This window comes from Ctenopharyngodon idella, chromosome 7 (genome assembly GCF_019924925.1).
Source record: "Ctenopharyngodon idella isolate HZGC_01 chromosome 7, HZGC01, whole genome shotgun sequence".
Taxonomy (NCBI): domain Eukaryota; kingdom Metazoa; phylum Chordata; class Actinopteri; order Cypriniformes; family Xenocyprididae; genus Ctenopharyngodon; species Ctenopharyngodon idella.
Window position 1 is genome coordinate 44,265,850 of NC_067226.1, and position 18,097 is coordinate 44,283,946.

General features: G+C 36.5%; 1 protein-coding gene across 9 annotated transcripts in view; it reads left to right on the forward strand.

The window, feature by feature from the left end:
* The window catches only part of neo1a (neogenin 1a), a 177,958-nt gene that overhangs the window by 91,003 nt on the left and 68,858 nt on the right, over positions 1-18,097 (forward strand). For all 9 annotated transcript variants that reach the window (XM_051900843.1, XM_051900844.1, XM_051900841.1 and 6 more), the window contains exons 3-4: positions 11,449-11,724; positions 15,117-15,267. In XM_051900843.1, the coding sequence (XP_051756803.1) occupies positions 11,449-11,724; positions 15,117-15,267 (427 nt within the window). The remainder of the gene's footprint in view (positions 1-11,448; positions 11,725-15,116; positions 15,268-18,097) is intronic.

The following is an 18,097-nucleotide window of genomic DNA, read 5'->3' on the forward strand; positions in this document are numbered from 1 at the left end:
GCTGCACAACCTTAATATCCCAACATAAACACTGCTGATAAATTATTTAATAGAGCATCTACGTTCACAAACCACTGTTAATTTTAACAGATTAGCTACGAACGCGGGATTTGGCATGACAGAATGCGCGCAAAGGGCTCTCCTTTATAATCACAAAAAATCTCACTCATCTTATTTTATCGCCATCTCAAGAAATTCTGTAACAATAAATGAAACTGACTGCACAATGAATATCTTATTTACATAACTGTTTGTTATAATGAAGAGATATTTGCCAGGCTACAGAACTCAGAATCCATTCGCCGCTCAAAACACCAGAGTTGTAGGGCTGTAGCTAATGAGTATTTTGGTAATCGAGTAATCGTTTGATTATTCTAACGATTCCTCGAGTAATCGCATCAGATTTATCACGCCATTTATCACAACTATTCAGTGTTTCAATCACATGATGTTTATTTTAGGTTTCAGGTATTTAAATACACAAGTACTAGTAACAATACATTTAGAGTTTGTAAAATATACACTGATGTCTATGGAAGCTGCAGTAATAATCCTTCCATTATAATTAGACAACGCGTTATATTCATATCAGATACATATTACATACTGTGAGTAAGGCAAGCAACTATAAAGTTTACCCTGTTCTTCTCCCAATTCACCGGACACTTACTTCAATCCGTGTATTTCGAAAGAAGTGGAAGAATTCAAGTGTAAATCCGACAGATCTATTCTCCTGACCGCGGCATAAACAAACATGGCGCGCGCATATAGCTCACCTACTAACGCGATCATTATAAAGGTGCTTGCACAAGAAAACACATTCACTTACACACATGGCTTAGAAATAAATATATAGTAGCAATAACACAATAAAAATTAATCCAAGTAAAGTATGAAAAACAAGTAATCGTATGGTTTTATTGAACAAAACTGTCAAAATACATAATGTATTGAATTGTACAACTAATGTTCTTTATGTATTATAACAAATGCCTGCAGAGGGCGCCAGTGGCCTGACGATTGTTTTTACACTCTAAACGTGATCTAATCCTTGTTTAATATTGGCTTACGTTTATTTCAACTGTCCAATTATTCTTTAATATTTGGCTATGTCTTTATGACAGAAATGCTACAACCACTGTAATTTCTTGAACAAGAACATGTGGACTTAAACGAGGGCTTAAACTTATATTTTGAAATCGCGACGAGCAGTTAGCACAGTAGAAACATACTGTATAATGTATTCTCCTGCGTTTGCTAAGGTTTATAGATGACTTACCTTACAAATCTGATTAAATGTTGCACATTGCGTTTCCAGATGAACATTAAAAGCAATCCAAACTCACGGCATATGCAGAGATGGAGTTTGAATCGCGCCACTCATGTAAATAACAGTTCACATGAAGTAGCATTTACTTGTGAATAGAGCCGCATGAGACGCACATGGATTCCCTACACGTATGTAAATAATTACAGCGCATATTAAACCTGCAGCACGTACATTTATTTAATTAACTCACAGCCTTTGTAATGTCACAATAGCATTATGCTTTATGATTTTTAAATGGGTTTAATATTGTGCAGCCTTAGAAAATGGTCTAATAATGCGTTTCATGGATTCTCGTCCATGGAAAGCGCCACTTCCGGTATTTTACCGGTTGCTCGACATGGGCAAAGCAATCGAGTATTCGAATTTAATCGAGGAATCATTACAGCCCTAGTTCAGTGCTAACTTAAACACCTCTGATTGGTCCTTGCTGTTCAAAAAATCAACAGATATGCTTGTGATTGGCTACATTGCTCAACGCTTCAAAAACACGCTGTAAGCCTTGTCGTTCTTCAGAGCGCAAACACAGATACGCTCTGAATCGTTTGCCAAATATGTTTCGCCAATATGCTAATATTATAGTGTGAAAACTGATCCTAGAACAGTAGTTTATGTGCAGCTTTTCCCTCTAAAAGCAATCAGAAGCAGCAGTAGGTAAGCAGTGGTTTGAGTGAGAAAATTTCACGCTAGTCTCAAGTCCGTGGTCAGTGCCTAATTTCTGATTCATATATCTGAAGATAATGTGTTGTTCAAAGTTACCATTGTAGTGTTGTAGCAGTAGTGACAGCACAACCTCTGTCAGGATTTAAAAGCATTTCCATGTATCATTGATTTGAGGAAGTTACATTAATGTGTCTCCTTAAACATTTAGTGATTGATTGTGTCAACATAAATTATGCCATATGTCATCACTCTTTAAACTTATATTGTCAGTGCTTTGTGCGACGTTTTACCACACAAGTTGACTGAATTTCTTAACTTGCATTGACTGAAGAATCTACACTTTGATCTTCGTTCATGAGTATTTAACCAAACACAGAGGTTGTCTGGATAGTTTTGGAACCAGCTGTCTGATTGACTCCATTTAAACTCATAACAGAAGATCTTGCAGACCACTATAAAATATTTATCTCTGCTTGTAACACTCATGCAAAATTTACAGGCTGGGAAAGGTGACATGCAATTCTCAGTGTGACTCCTCCCTGAACTGGGTCATGTTATGGCTGGCAGTTTTCTCCTTTAGGTCCTTCTTAGACAGCATATTTATAGAACTACAGGACAGATGACTGGAGCTCAAACAGCTTTCTTATTTGGGCAGAAGCCATGTTAAGATTGCACAAACCTCAATATGAATATTTCATGAGAGAAAAAGAAGGGTGGTCAACCTAAATCCCATTTTTTAGTAAAAGATGATGGAATGGTAGTTGGTCATTCGTGCTGAATTTTTATTTTTTAATGACTCATTTTTCTGCATAAAATTTAGATATTGAGCTTGACAAGGCTGATATATAAAAAGTGCAGACATAATTAAATACTAATAAATACTGTAAGAGAAACTTTCTTTTATACACTCTAAAAAATGCTGGGTTGAAAACAACCCAAGTTGGGTTGAAAATGGACAAACCCAGCCATTGGGTTGTTTTAACCCAGCGTTTGGGTTAAATGTTTGTCTAACATGCTGGACAAACATTATTTAATTCAACTATTGTTTAAAAATAACTGTATGGCTGCTTAAAATGAACCCAAAGTAGGTTAGAAATTAAAAATCAAACACATAATTAAACACAATAATTACTGTTTGTTTCATTATTATTCATTAAACTTATTCGTATATGTTTATTTATTAAATATATTAATAAATGTTAATTTCCAACATATTTTGGGTTAATTTTAAGCAAGCAATACAGGAATTTTTAAACAATAGTTGAGTTAAATAAAACTGTCCAGCATGTTGGACAAACATTTAGCCCAACTGCTGGGTTAAAACAACCCAATCGTTAGGTTTGTCCATTTTCAACCCAACTTGGGTTGTTTTTAACCAAGCATTTTTTTTTTTTGAGTGTACATTTTGTTTTGTGGTGTGTACTTCGATCTTACAGCTTTAACCTTATTAAGTGTTATTCTCAGGTATAGAAGCAAGTCGAGTCTGGCCTAAATTATAAGCATTTCAAAATACTTACAACTTGGTCAGATGACTCCTCCTGGGTATGTTCTTTTAAGGTCTTCAAACACTAAAAACCAAAGCTTCTGTAGACAGTTTTTTGTTAACAATTCAATCTATTAATTGGTTACATTTCTTTTTAGGTTAATCAGAAAGGGAAAGGCAAATAAAATTTGACCATTAAAGTATACAATACACTAATCACAGTTTTAATCAAAGATGTAATCAGCTCCGGGCTTCTTGTCATCAGCTCTTGAAATCCGTTGTGACAAACAACTCATCAGTCTTTTATAGGCTACACAGGATGTTAGGTTATCTCATTGATGGGCAGCATTTGTAAACATCTCTATTGCAGCTTCTGCTTTCTCATGTCCTTGAACTCCAGTAAACTTAAGTGAAAGTCTTTTGAAGGCTCTTCCAGTAGAACCACAGTTTTCCGTGCCTTTAAACACACATACGCACCTCTGTACAGGCAGTCCAACCCTCCTTGTCTTGGGTTTAAACAGTACATATTTGCCCATACAATATAAGGCCTTTCCTGGAAACAAACAAAAATAAATAATAATACAATAATAATAAACCCATGTGAAAAATAACTACACTAGCATAATTTTAAAACAAAGTACTTATTGCGGATATAATATACTTTTCGTTCAGTTCGCTCTTAAGTATATTGTTTTAATGTTTTCGGACACTTACTTGCATGTTAATGGAAATTACACGAAAATGCAGTGTAGTTTAGATTTATATGAAATGCAATTAGCTGAACTTTAGAGGGGTTTTTTTGACCCACGCAAGTACATCTTTATATGTAATAGCTTCTATTGTCTTTTAATATGATTATATAAGTGTACTGCTGAATGTACTGACAAACTAAAGTATACTTTAATGTCCTTTTTATTGAAATTTGTGTTATGTATTTAAATGTATTCAAAATTACACATTGTAATGTTGCAATTTAGTAAAATTTAAATATACTAACTTTAGATGTAATATCAAATAACACACTATGCTTAAAATTATAATCAATACTTTACATGAGTAATGAAAGTTCTGTCATCATATAAAGTGATCGTGTCTCTTCAGAAAATGTATCAAACTGCCAAAGTCACGTGATTTCACTAAACAAGGCTTAAGTGTCCTAAGTGTTTCAAAATTTCAATGGTTCACCACTGGGGGCGTGGCTTTGGCAGTTTGATACACGCTCCGAACCACTGATTCTAAACAAAAGATTCGTAAAGCTTCGAAGCTTCATAAAGCAGTGTTTTGAAATCACCCATCACTAGATATTGTTGAATAAAGTCGTTATTTTGTTTTTTTGGTGCACAAAAAGTATTCTCATCGCTTCATAACATTAAGGTTGAACCACTGTAGTCACATGAACTGTTTTAAATACGTCTTTAGTAGCTTTCTGGGCATTTGAAAGTGTTAATTATCTTGCTGGCAATGCAGGCCTCACTGAGCCATCGGCTTTTATCAAAAATATCTTAATTTGTGTTCTGAAGATGAACAAAGGTCTTACGGGTGTGGAACGACATGAGGGTGAGTAATTAATGACTGAATTTTTATTTTGGGTGAACTAACCCTTTAAGCACACTTCTTTTTTTTACAAGTAAAGGCTAAATATGTGTGGCAAAACACATTTAAAATAAACAAGGAGGCAGGGTAATTGCATGTCATTGCACAATAATAGAAAAAGACTGAATTTTTAATAAACACAACATTACAACTTTATACAGTATATATCACACTGTTGGCGCCACTTCCTGATAATAATGTGTACGGCTATGGCAGGTAAGCCTATTTATTTCCCCTCACTGGGGTTTGGCCTTTGCTTAGGTTATAAGCTACAACCTTTCTGTTTACTGCTGCTCAAACCCACGCTGCTGTGAGGTTGGTCTCTTTGTTTTCATTCCAGACCTTCCCAACCCCAGATTTATCTCCTCATATCCAGCTTTAACAGCGTCGGTAAATCGCACTCAGCATGACTCGCTCTCTACAGGCTAAAAAACCCTGTCGCAAAATGGAGGGAGCCGTTTGTCTGTGAGCCTGTAAATTTCTGGAGCTTTTTAAAGAGCTGCTTGCCGCCTCTAAGACCCAATAAAGAAGAGGATCCACAGAGTCGAATGAACCATGAATGAGCTTCAGCCCAGCGGGGTAGAAGAGACCTTATACCCGCTCACATTCTTTTCTTGGTTTGACAGAAGTAAATGGAAGTTGGGGCCCGCTTCATGGTACACTAGGGGCCTTAGGGGCCCCTGATTTGAGGTTGTTACTTTTCTCTGCAGGATTTTACCTTCGCATTGTGTGGAATCTGCTTTAGGCTACTGTATGTCTACACCAATCTGGATGTATTTGAAAATTACATTTTTGTTTCAAAACACTCTCTGTCCACACTATAGCGTTTTCAATCACTGAATCACTGGAAATCCCTAAAATCATCTTAATGTGCATGCGTAAAACATTATAAAAGTTCACTGAGATGATACAGAGAGACCAGACATAATAAAGTTCTTACGTTATTCTTCTGGCACGATCATTTTATTAGTAAAATATCTCACCACTTATTGGTTGCACTCTATCGCCATTCAATGTGTCTAAGGCCCTGTTTCCACCTGGTATTAAGATGCATTTTGGTCGATCGGATCACAGGTGGACGATGTTAAATACAGGTGTAAAATGTGTAAAACACATTCGTCCGGATTGCTTTCATAGTGTTGGTCGAATGTGTTTGAATAGCCACAAAAGACCTACTTTCCGTCTATTGGCTTAATGCGTAAACATTATGAGAAGCGCACTAGCCATAGCTTTGTCAGCTGAGGAGACCCAAGTTTGGTTTAAAGACGAAAAACGTTCCAAGCTCAATGTTCTCTCACCATTCCTGATTTCTAACACACACTCACAGTGTTCGGCGTGGTCTGGCGGCTATCAGAGCAGAAACAAAAGCTGATGTCTCCATGTGTTTTTCTTCGGTTTCAGTCATGTTCATATTTAAATTGCGCAATCTTATTTTGTCCATTCGATCGAAATAAAAAATAAACAAACATACATTTACCTGACCATAGACCCTCCCCTCGAAGAAATCAGGACAGAAGTGGTTGAAAGTGGATAAAAGAGATGGATTAAAACACCAGGTGTAAACGTATATGTGTCTCCTTCATCTACTTGAGATCTGATCGACCAAAACGCATCTTAATACCAGGTGTAAACAGGGCCTAAAACACAATTCCTCATGTTTTGCCGCAGGACAGCATTTGTAAGTTAATTTTGTCATCTTTGCGAGAATGTAATATTAAGATTGTACAAAGTAACATTTATTTTGAGCAACACTGTGAAAGTGAATAGCACATAACAGGCACATACCGGTATAAAAATAGATATATATTGGTACACTATGCGTCAAATGGCTAATCGTGTCATCGTTACATTGTGGTAGACTTAAGTTAAAACAAGTGTCCCTGACACCTGCAATATTATTCTCAGGTGACTCCCACTCTGAACGTGTTGGTTGACGCCAAAGTGTAACTACTCTGACCACATAAGATGCCTAAGAATTATAGTTGCCTAACATCATCGAAACCCGGCCTACGACCCTTTTGAACACCATCACTTGGGAATGAGGTCTCTAGTGTTCCACTAACTTGCTGTGCAGCAAAAATTAGGCAGACTCCAGACAATGCCTTTGAATATGCTTTAATCACGGTCAGAGGACCTCGAATCAATCACAGAGAATCCCACCAGCAAAAAGAATACAACAGTTTGTATAGTATAGGAGCATGGCAGAGCATTCTACAATATGATTGGTTCAAACCCTTCTGTTACTAGGTAAAAGCAAATTTAGATCTGCGCAAATCATGGGTTCATTAGTTCTTTGATTATTCAGTATGTCATAGGGCTATTTAGATAGTTGTCTAGCCGTGCCTCTAAGTTTCATTTTGCCTTTTGTTATTTTCAGATATGATTCAGATTTTGGCCCAAGGTTTGTAGACATTTAGGTTTCAAAAGCATATAAATGTTAATCCTGCAAGAAAAAGCAATGTTAGTTATGATTAATTAAAAATTCCATCACAACATCAATACCTTCATTTTCACAGTCGACACTACAATGCGAAAAAGGCGTTTATCTACTTGAGAAGAGCATCTTCAAAAAGCTCAGTTTTCGCAGGACGAATGGCCAAAACATAAAGAAAAATGCGTTTTCAAATGCATCTGGATTAGTGTACACATACCTTTAGTTGGAAGTTCTCATCATCCAATCCATTGTCTTTTTTCTTCTGCCTCAGTCCTAAACTGTAATGATCATATTAGATTAGCGAGTTGGTGATGTGCTGTTAAACAGTGAACAAAGAGCTGACCATCTGACCATTGAGCAGACTGTCCTGTCCAGTGAAATCACACAAGTCTGGCCAATAAACTCTAATGGCTCTGTCAATTCCGATCTCCAGTTTGTAGTGTGTTCTTGTGTACTGAGATTGATGCCTGGGTCAGGCCACCAGGATGGGATGTGTGTGCGCATGTGTCTTCGTGTACACGGAGTGTGGTAGACCCTCAGAGTTTGTCTGCAAATTGTTTTTGTGAGGTCCAGCACTGGTTCCCATGTAGCATCTACAATGAATCACTCAGCAAGTGTTGCTCTTGGACTAGGTGACTGGAAAGGAACGAAACAGAGGAAGAATATAACAGCAGGGAGGGTTCCCACTGCCACCAAAACACATTGCTTGAACTGTAGCCTAAACTATGAATATTTGCTTTACCAGACCCTGCTGAAAAGACCAGTTTAAACCAGCATGAATTCCCATGCTGGTCCAAGTTGGTTTATGTTGGTTTGATGCTGGAATTTTCAGCATCATTACTTCAGACTTCAGTGTCACATGATCCTTCAGAAATCATTCTAATATGATGATTTAGTGGTTAATTAAACAGAATTGCATGCATCTCGTGGAAGAACATTGTAGCCGGAGCTACTTCTCTCTGTTTATGTCTATGACAAGTCACGCAGGTACTGTGCTAGTCCGCAGCAGTGCCGACCAGACCGATCTAAAATAGTCCAAATATAAACACTTATAAGTGTACCATAATGATTCAGGATAAGACAAAAACACGGTTTGGAAAATGGATTCATGTCGTACATTCTCATTATATAATCTTTGTAAATTTTGAACACAAAAAAGTTACGGACAGCAGCTTTAAATATATTGTAAATATTTAATACTGTAGCCATACAGAAGTGTATCTAACTATGCCTGGATTTTTGTCTTTTCCTGATTTACTCTGATATGGAGAAGTACTAGTACTTAGAGTTCTCTCCAGAAAGTTTCCTGTGAGAGTATAAAAGCTGTTCTGTTGTAAAAGCCTGATTTTGTATATAGTTTATAAGGGGATTAAAAGCCCACAGCATGCTCTGTGAAACCTTTCTGTCTGCTGTTATAAAGCAGAGCCTGTGGAGATGAATGAATGCTGTTCTCTGTTCAGTCAGAGCCAGCCGCTGATAGCATCTCTCACTGCATGCTCTTTCACATTAGGAGAGAGCGAGAGCATGGCATGTCTGTAACGGACTAATGCCAGACAAAGGAATCCTCATCACTTTTCTCTCCTAATCGCTCACAAAGACATGCTCATGTACGAGTCTTTATGTTCACCTGCATGGGTCTCTATTTTGAGCTTTAGCGGCAATGCTAATGACAAAGCAGCTCGTTCCTTCTTTGCATGCACCAGCAGAGGTGTAAAGAGTAGTAATACCTAAGAACCATACTTAAAGGGATGAAAAATATCCAATGGTTTACTCACCCTCAAGCCATCTTAGGTGTATATGACTTATTTCAGACAAATAGGATATATTTAAAAGCTTTATCATGGTAGTGAATTTTGAAGCCCAAAAACTGTATCCATCTATCATAAAAATAATCCATACAGCTCCAGGGGGTTACTAAAGGCCTTCTGAAGCGAAGCGATGGGTTTTTGTAAGAAAAATATCCATATTTAAAACTTTATCGACTATAATAACTAACTTCCGGCAGATGGCTGTACGCATTGATTTACAACAGAATAGTGACCTCTGACCCGATGCAATGATGCAGAGCACAGAGGATAGAGTAAAACAAAACACCGGTCACAAATTAGAAGTCTAAAACAAGAAATTTTAAAGAGAAATGTCTTAGGATTTCGATATAAGAGAAGAGGAGCTTGAGTTTGTTGCACAGCCCTATTTGTTTAAACCACGAGAGGCGTCTAATCTTACGATACTCCTACATTCTACGTCATACATCGCGTCAGGGGGTTACTCTTGTGGCGTAAGTCGACTTACGTAGTATGCGTACGGTCATCTGTCGGAAGCTAGTTATTTGAATCATAAAGTTTGAACTGAGTCATGAAAATTAAAAATTTCATGATAATTATGAATATCATCATAAGTAGCTGAAATACACCCCGGTCCTAATGTAAAAGAATTTCACTGGACATAATCACTATGCCAGAGCTGAGGGGCAGAGAAAGCTGTGACTTAGTAGTTTGTCAGCACCACTTCCTGTTTACAGACAAGGTTCTTGGCGGGTCCGGCACTTGAGGGACACCAGGGGATCTGCAGGAAGTGTAAACACTTGTGTGCCATTTCATTTACAGATGTTTGAGTGTAAAATATGCCCTTGGGTTTTTTTTTTTTTTTTTTTCCACCTCTAAAGAGCTGCTTATTGGACTCAGAATTTAATCTCTGAAGATAATTAACCATTTAAAGTGAATATGAAATTAAAATAGACTGTATTTATTTATCTCATTGCGTATGATTCCTCAGTGTACATTATTACAATTGTCTTCAATTCAAAATGCAATAACTTCCACCACCTCTAAAACAAATAGATCACACGGGAAAAAAAATAATGTTAGCCTACAGGCAGATAGCTTTAGGCATTGTTGTTGGTATTGTTAAATTTCAAAAGCCATCTATTTACCAAAGTGAATACCATTTTATATTGACTTCAGTGCAAACCTGTATATGATAATGAATTTATTTAGGATGGACCGATGTATTGGCCAATAATCGGCATGGGCCAATTAAAGCAATAATTTTTTAACATAGGATCTATTTGACCCTATGAATCACTCGTAGTTCAAGCCAGGGTTGCCAGGTCCTCAGTTTTTCCCTGCACCAAACATTATTTGTAGCGTGCCTCCCATCCAATAATCGCAAAAAGCTTTGTTACTTGTGAAACAAAGTCCCAGCTTTCAAATTCTGTCCATTTTGTCATGAAATTCAAACAATAAATGGCATTTTGATGCACTTAAATGTGACGTGATAGATCACTGTAGAGCCTCAGTTCAAGCGGCAGTCTTTTCTTCCACTTTAATACAAGTTACGGCATGAAAAACATGCATGAACATCAGAAGGTATGCTGAAAGATACATTACAACTTACTGAAATGTATCATGTAATCACTCAATCAGTGTTTCAACCACAAAAAGACACCAATCGAACAGCTTGTGAACAATGTCACTTAACGTTGCATTTACCTCAAGAAATGTTACCCAATGTTCACAGTTCATTAGTTAGTTATAAAAAAACACTAGAGAGCTTATTTACCGTTAATTATACATGTATGTTTGAATAAATTTGTCATGAAGACAAGTGTTTATGAAAACTGCCTTATGTGCAACTGAGTTACATACAAACATTTCAGTTTTTATTTGAGTGTAACTATTGTATCTGAAAATAAATAGCAGTTGAATATAATAGCTCTGTTGTTAATTTTAACCTCTAATATTATAGTAATGTACCAAATGAAAGGGTTCCCTGTATGGTTTACAGCATTAATTGAACTTGGGAGAGATTTGTTTTCCTTAAGAAAATCAAACTATCGGCATTGGCACATATCATTCTGAATAATCGGAGGAGAAATTTAGTATCTGTGCATCTTTAGAATTTATTGTAATTATTCTAATTCCTTACTCTCCTTCTCTCTGCTTTCAGGTATACCACGGTATCTCAGTCAGCCGGAAACAGCGTCGGTGTGGGTGGGTGACAGTCACGTGCTGAACTGTGAGGTGAATCCAGATCTGGTGTCTTTCATCCGCTGGGAACAAAACAAAGAGCCGGTTGAGCTGGACCAGAGAGTGTTCACGCTGCCCAGCGGTGCTCTCGTCATCAGCAACGCCACAGAGGCAGACGCAGGCCTGTATCGCTGCGTGATCGAGAACGCTGGGCCCACCAAGACCAGTGAAGAGGCGCAATTACAGATACTGCCTGGTAATTGTTCAATACTTATTTAGAATCACATGAATATATCATCACTAGTGTTGTCTACTAAAAATGTGACGATACCAGCATTTTCCCCTAGCATTTCGAGCGCTGTTGAGCAGATTCTTAAACACCTCTGATTGGCCAGTGTGTTCAAATGCTCAACAGATATGTCTGTGATTGGCTGCAATGTTCAATAGTTATAGTTGTTAAGTTTAGGTATTGGTAGGATTAAGGGATGTAGAATTAAGGGTCATGCAGAATAAGGCATTAATATGTGCTTTATAATAAACAGCCAATATGCTAGTAATATGCAAGCGCTATCATTCATTGTTTTTTTTTTTTATTCATAACCCTTTGTATCAAATGTTTTTTAATTCATGAGAAACAATTTCAGTCAGGTTTGTCCAAAAAAGTTTTTTCCTCCTTAAAAGAATAAAAGCTCTTAGGGGGGGAAAGGCCGATTTCCCTGCATTCTTGACAATAAAAATGCAAGACATTGATTCTGATTTTTCCTTGATTTTTCATGCCCTACTGAAAATCACACAATTGCAGGGAGAAAGAGAGCGTTTTAAAGGAAGCCTCTTGGAGCAGGACGGCCACATGTGGTGTTATCAAAGAGAACAATGTAATTTATGCTAAAGTTAAAGAGGATTGAGCTCCTTTGTAGCAGATACTCAGCAGGCAGATTTATTTTTCCAGGCAGTCATGAGCACCGAGTGAGATATTAGAGAACGTAAACCAGGCCTGAAGCACCGTCGCCTGCTGAGGTTATCGCACCAAACATGGAGCAGGAAACAACATGATGCAGTAATATGTAAAGAGAGAAATAAAAACTCCTTTTGAATTTCTTTTCCCCTCGACGAGATAAATAAACAATGAGTATTAAAGAGAAAAATTTAAAAGCTTTAAAAGCTTAAGCCTAAAAGGTTAAGTATTGTCTATACAATAAATGTTTAAAAAAAAAAAATAAAAGTAAGTAATTTGTAGAAGATTCCCAACGAGAGACACTTTTAAAACATTGCTGTTTGTTTAAGCACCATGACATTTCAACTTATGGCTCAACCAATAGCGTGAATTTGGGGACTAACTGTTTGTCTGACCAAAGGCAGCCAAAAGGAGTGTTTAGGAAACCTGTTTGGAGCAAATATAATTTCATTGTTTCTAATTTCATAAATATAATTTCAGAATTTCATTTATTGAATTTGGTGCAACTTGTGGAGCGAAAATCCTTTATCTGTAAGGTCAAACACTTTTCAGACGGTTTTCTTGTTGTTCAGCTTAATCAGTATTTTTTGTCTGGTTTTCCAGTGAACATCCTTAAAGGATTAGTTCACTACAAAATGTAACATTTTCTGATAATTTACTCACCCCCATGCCATCCAAGATGTTTATGTCTTTCTTCCTTCAGTTGAAAAGAAATTAAGATTTTTGAGGAAAATATTCCAGGATTTTTCTCCATATAGTGGACTTCAACAGTTACCAACGGTTTGAAGGTCCAAATTGCAGCTTGAAAGGGCTCTACACGATCCCAGACGAGGAAAAAGGGTCTTATCTAGCAAAACAATCTGTCATTTTCTAAAAAAAAAAAAAAAATTGTATACTTTAACCACATGCTCATCTTGCACTGCTCTGCGATGCGCCATGCATTACGTAATCATGTTTGAAAGGTCACCGTGATGTAGGTGGAAGTACCGCGGTAGGGCAAAAAACTCCACCAACTTCAAAATCGTCCGACATCATTGTTTTACCTTTTTTTTGTAAAGGACGTTTGACTTAATCTTTGCATGTTCTCTTTGTAGACACTGGATCGGTACTTCCGCCTACGTCACGCGTGACTTTTCCAACGTGATTACGTAACGCGTGGCACATCGCAGAGCTAGTGCAAGATGAGCATTTGTGGTTAAAAAGTATATACATTTTTAATTTTTTTTTAGAAAATGGCCGATCATTTCGCTAGATAAGACCCTCATTCCTCGTCTGGGATCATGTAGAGCCATTTGAAGCTGCACTGAAACTGACATTTAAACCTTCAACCCGTTGAACCCTGTTGAAGCCCAGTATATGTAGAAAAATCCTGGAATGTTTTTCCTCAAAAACCTTAATTTCTTTCTGACTGAAGAAAGAAAGACATGAACATCTTGGGTGACATGGGGAATGAGTAAATTATCAGGAAATCTTTATTCTGAAGTGAACTAATCCTTTAATAAAACAAGATAAATTTGCTTGGAGAGTAAACTGTATTGAAGAATTGTCTGAAGAGAATATAGCCTGATTTGTGTTTTTCTGATATTTTTTCTTAGCCTACTTTTTATGCCAAAAAAGCATAAATTGTGTTAATTTATACTAGAGAGAGTCCACTCACAATTCTTTCTTCATTTACTCACCCTCGTGTGGTTGCAAACCTCTATGACTTTCCTTTTTCTTTAAGCACTTTAAATAAGAAAAAAAAATTCCCAAAGAAGTAAGAAGCATAACTGAAACCTTAAACAGAAGTTGTGATAGTCTTTTCTTCCCTGTTGTGACGTATATCTGAGTGAAACACTTCTCGAACAAGAACAATGTAGGGCGGGACTTGTCGATGGGGAATTGATTGGATGGTTGTGGTTTGCTATTGGTGGTTCTCATGTGAGTGACAGGTTGCCCCGCCCCCATCATCAGAGAAGAGAAGAGATGTCGCTGAAAGAGGGATTACGAGGCACATGAATTTAAAACAATGATGTGCACTGCACCGATAAATCATTTATAATAAATACCGCAATATTAAATAAAAAAACAAGAATCATCATTTTGATTTCATTGTGAATTTAATAGTGAACAGTGTTGTGTGTAAAGCATTACTAAGTGATTACTGTAATGTAATTACTTTTCCCTTGTAAAAGTAAAGTAAGGTATTACTCTTAATTTTTCAGTACTTTAATTACAGTTACTTCTGATATAATTGCATCAAATACTGTATAGACTAGAGGACAATCCTATATAAAACAATAGTGGATTTAACATCAAAATTTTACGTCTAACATTAAAATGTATGTTTTTAATGTAACCTCCCTTTTAAATAGGGAGAAGAAGAATTTTAAGAATAATTTATGCAATTTTATATTATTTATTAGAAAGAATTAAAAGAAATAAAGGTTGATATAAGATTTAGAAAGTAATTAATAATAAGTAATGCAATACTTTTTAGAGAAAGTAATTATACAGTAATCTAATCACACTGTTAAAGATGTAATTAATTACTCTTTTAGAGTAACTTACCCAACACTGATGGTGAATATATTATCTGAAAGAAAAAAAAAAAAGAAAAAGATTTTTAAATTGATTTATTTATTTATTGATTGCTGTGTTAAATTAAGCATAAAGACAGACATTGACTGCATTCCCTTCTCTGTTTTGTGCAGAATCCGGCGAGGAGAGGAATCTGAAGTTTCTCCTGGAGCCTCAACATGTGTCTAAAGTTGTTGGGGAGAGCGTGCTGCTCCCCTGTGTGGTGACGGGATATCCCACACCCTCCGTCACATGGATGTACAAAGACCAGCTCATTGAGTACAGGTAGGGATTTGAATCTAATCATCAAACAGCATTTTTCTCTTCACAGACCTCCAGGGTGGAGGAATAGACTGCTTTTAATAGATCCAGAGCTCTGCGCCCTGAATCAGACAGTGATTTCCACTAACAGGTCATTGATTCCTCAGTGTGTTGCCAGTGTGACGAACATGAGCTTTGAGTCCCGCTGTGGCAATGTCCACTTTTAGGAATCGCTCTCTGTGTACGTCTGCTGTTCTGCTGGCATACAGCCCCGTCCCAGCTGCCCGAGTAAATAATTAGAGTGACGGCGCCTGCCTGAGAGGTGTAAATGCCAGTCAAGACTGCAAGATTCTCTCTCACACCTCTCTCATGAGAAACACTGCCAGGCTGTTCACAGATTAGACCTGGGAAGCCACTTTTTCATGCTTCATTCTCATTAGCTGCTGGGTGTCCAAAGGGCACGTGTGTCCCAGAGTTTGTCATCAGCCGATGTTTTCAACACTGCATACTAACTAAAAAGTACCACAGCCATGGTAAACCTGGAAATATAAGGGAATTTTAAAATTGGGATATCCAGGCCTGGAAAATCTGGAAAATGAATTCAAATAGAGATGCACTGATATTAATTAGGGCTGGGTAAAATATATTGTTTTCTCGATTTTAATTGATTCTTATTTTTACGAACCAATATTGATTATTAAATCCCAAGAATCGATTAGTCTAGTCTGTTTTCAGTTGATGAATGAACATTGTAGCGCGCCTCCCATCCAATAAATGGCAAAAAGCTTTGTACTTTGTTACTTTTGATATAAAAACAAAGTCTCAGAATTCAGATTCTGTCCATTTTATTATGAAATTCAAAAAATAACCATTTTGGTGCTGTTTAATGTGGTGTAACAGATTGCTCTAGCGCCTCAGTTCAAGAGAGGCGGCAGCTGTGTTGCCAAGTCCACGGTTTTCCCGTGGAATTGGGCTACTTTTACACTGTTGCTGTGGGTTGTTTTTTATGTCCGCGGTTTGAAGCGACCCCAAATAACATGATATTTAGCCCCTGGAATGAGAATTTTAAAGAATTTTACCCAATTTTACCTAAAACTAGCCTCCTCGAAACACGATTGGGCTAGTTTTGGGTAACAATAGGGCGAGTTTTGTTGTGAAAACCTGGCAACCCTGGGCGTGAACTGCTCTTCTCCTCTGCTTTAATAAGCGTGAAATAAACACGAATGAACACCTGAAACTACGTACACCTTACCGAAATTCGTATCCTGTCTCATGTAATCGCTCAATCAGTGTTTCAACACAGAAAGACATCAGTAAAACAGCTTGTAAACAATAGGCTGTCATGTAACGTCACATTTACCTCAGAAAAACCATATTCAGTGACCATAACTCGTTAGTCAGCTAGAAAAATGAACTCCAGAGAGGAGCATTTTGATAAATATATGCACCATATTACATATTCATTATAATTTGTAATGTTCTTTAATATTTAATGCATGTTTGAATAAATCCGTCAAGTTTTTATGGCAGCCACCATTTAAATGTTTATATTTCAAAACATGCATTAGAGTAGAAATATAATTACATAATTTTAAAGTTAGTATTTTAACTTTATTATTATAAAAACTTCCTTGAGTGTAATTTAAGTATGTATACAAATCAGTTAATTTTAACCTTCAATATTATAATAATGTAGTACCAACTGACTCCCACGTATAGTTTACAGCATTAGTTGAGATTTTTTTGAGAAAATTTGCCATGTACTGTTCCTGATGTGTGTGTGTGTGTGTGTGTGTGTGTGTGTGTGTGTGTGTATATATATATATATATATATATATATATATATATATATATATATATATATATACAAAATAATCAATACTGAATCGAATTGAATCGGGATCAAATCAAATTGCAAGCTTGTGAATCGAAGTCGAATCGAATTTTGAAATTTGTGTCCATACCCAGCCCTAATATTAATATTTTTCACTATTTTGTAAAATTTTTAAAAATAAAACACAAAAAGCTAAACCAGTCGTGAATTTGGGCACTATGAATTAATTTGTGTGAGATTTTCTTAATTATATTTAACAGTGGAATTAAAGCATTAGTTCACCCAAAAATGAAAATTCTGTCATCAGATACTCACTCAAATATCGTTCCAAATCTGTAAGACTTTTGTTCATCTTCGAAACACATAAATAAGGTATTTTCAAACCTGAGACAATTTGAAACCTGTCCCTCCACCAAAACTTTGAAGGTTCAAAAAGTTCATAAAAACATAATCCACAAGAATTGAGCGATTTAATCCAAGTCTTCTGAAAGATGACATGACCGCTTTTATATGATGAACAGATTTAATTAGTCAGCACACATATATAGTATATGATAGAGCATCAAACATGCTTGCTTGACATCTGAGAACCAATAAAAAAAGTTTTGGTTACATGGACTTTCAGTGGAGAGACAGAAATCTCAGGTTTCAATAAAAATATCTTTTGTTTCAGTGATGAGTGAAAGTCTTGTGTTTGGGTCATTTTTGGTGAACTATCTCTTTAAAGTGATTAAGTGATTATTTGATAATGGCAAAGGTAATGTACTGTACATGCAAAAATAGGGAAAATGGGCATGCACAATGAAATAATAAATATCAGCCGATAGCGAATGACTGAAAAAAGTAAAAGAAAAATCATGGAGTTTCATTGGCTAAAAGGTGTGGAAACCCTGTTTTTATACATTTTTCTCCATGTAAACTTCTTAAACATTGATTATAAACTAGATTTTTAAAAATGTTTAACAAAATGTGAGTGGTGCTTTCCATGCTGTGCAAAATAGAGAAAGAAGTCCAGTTTAT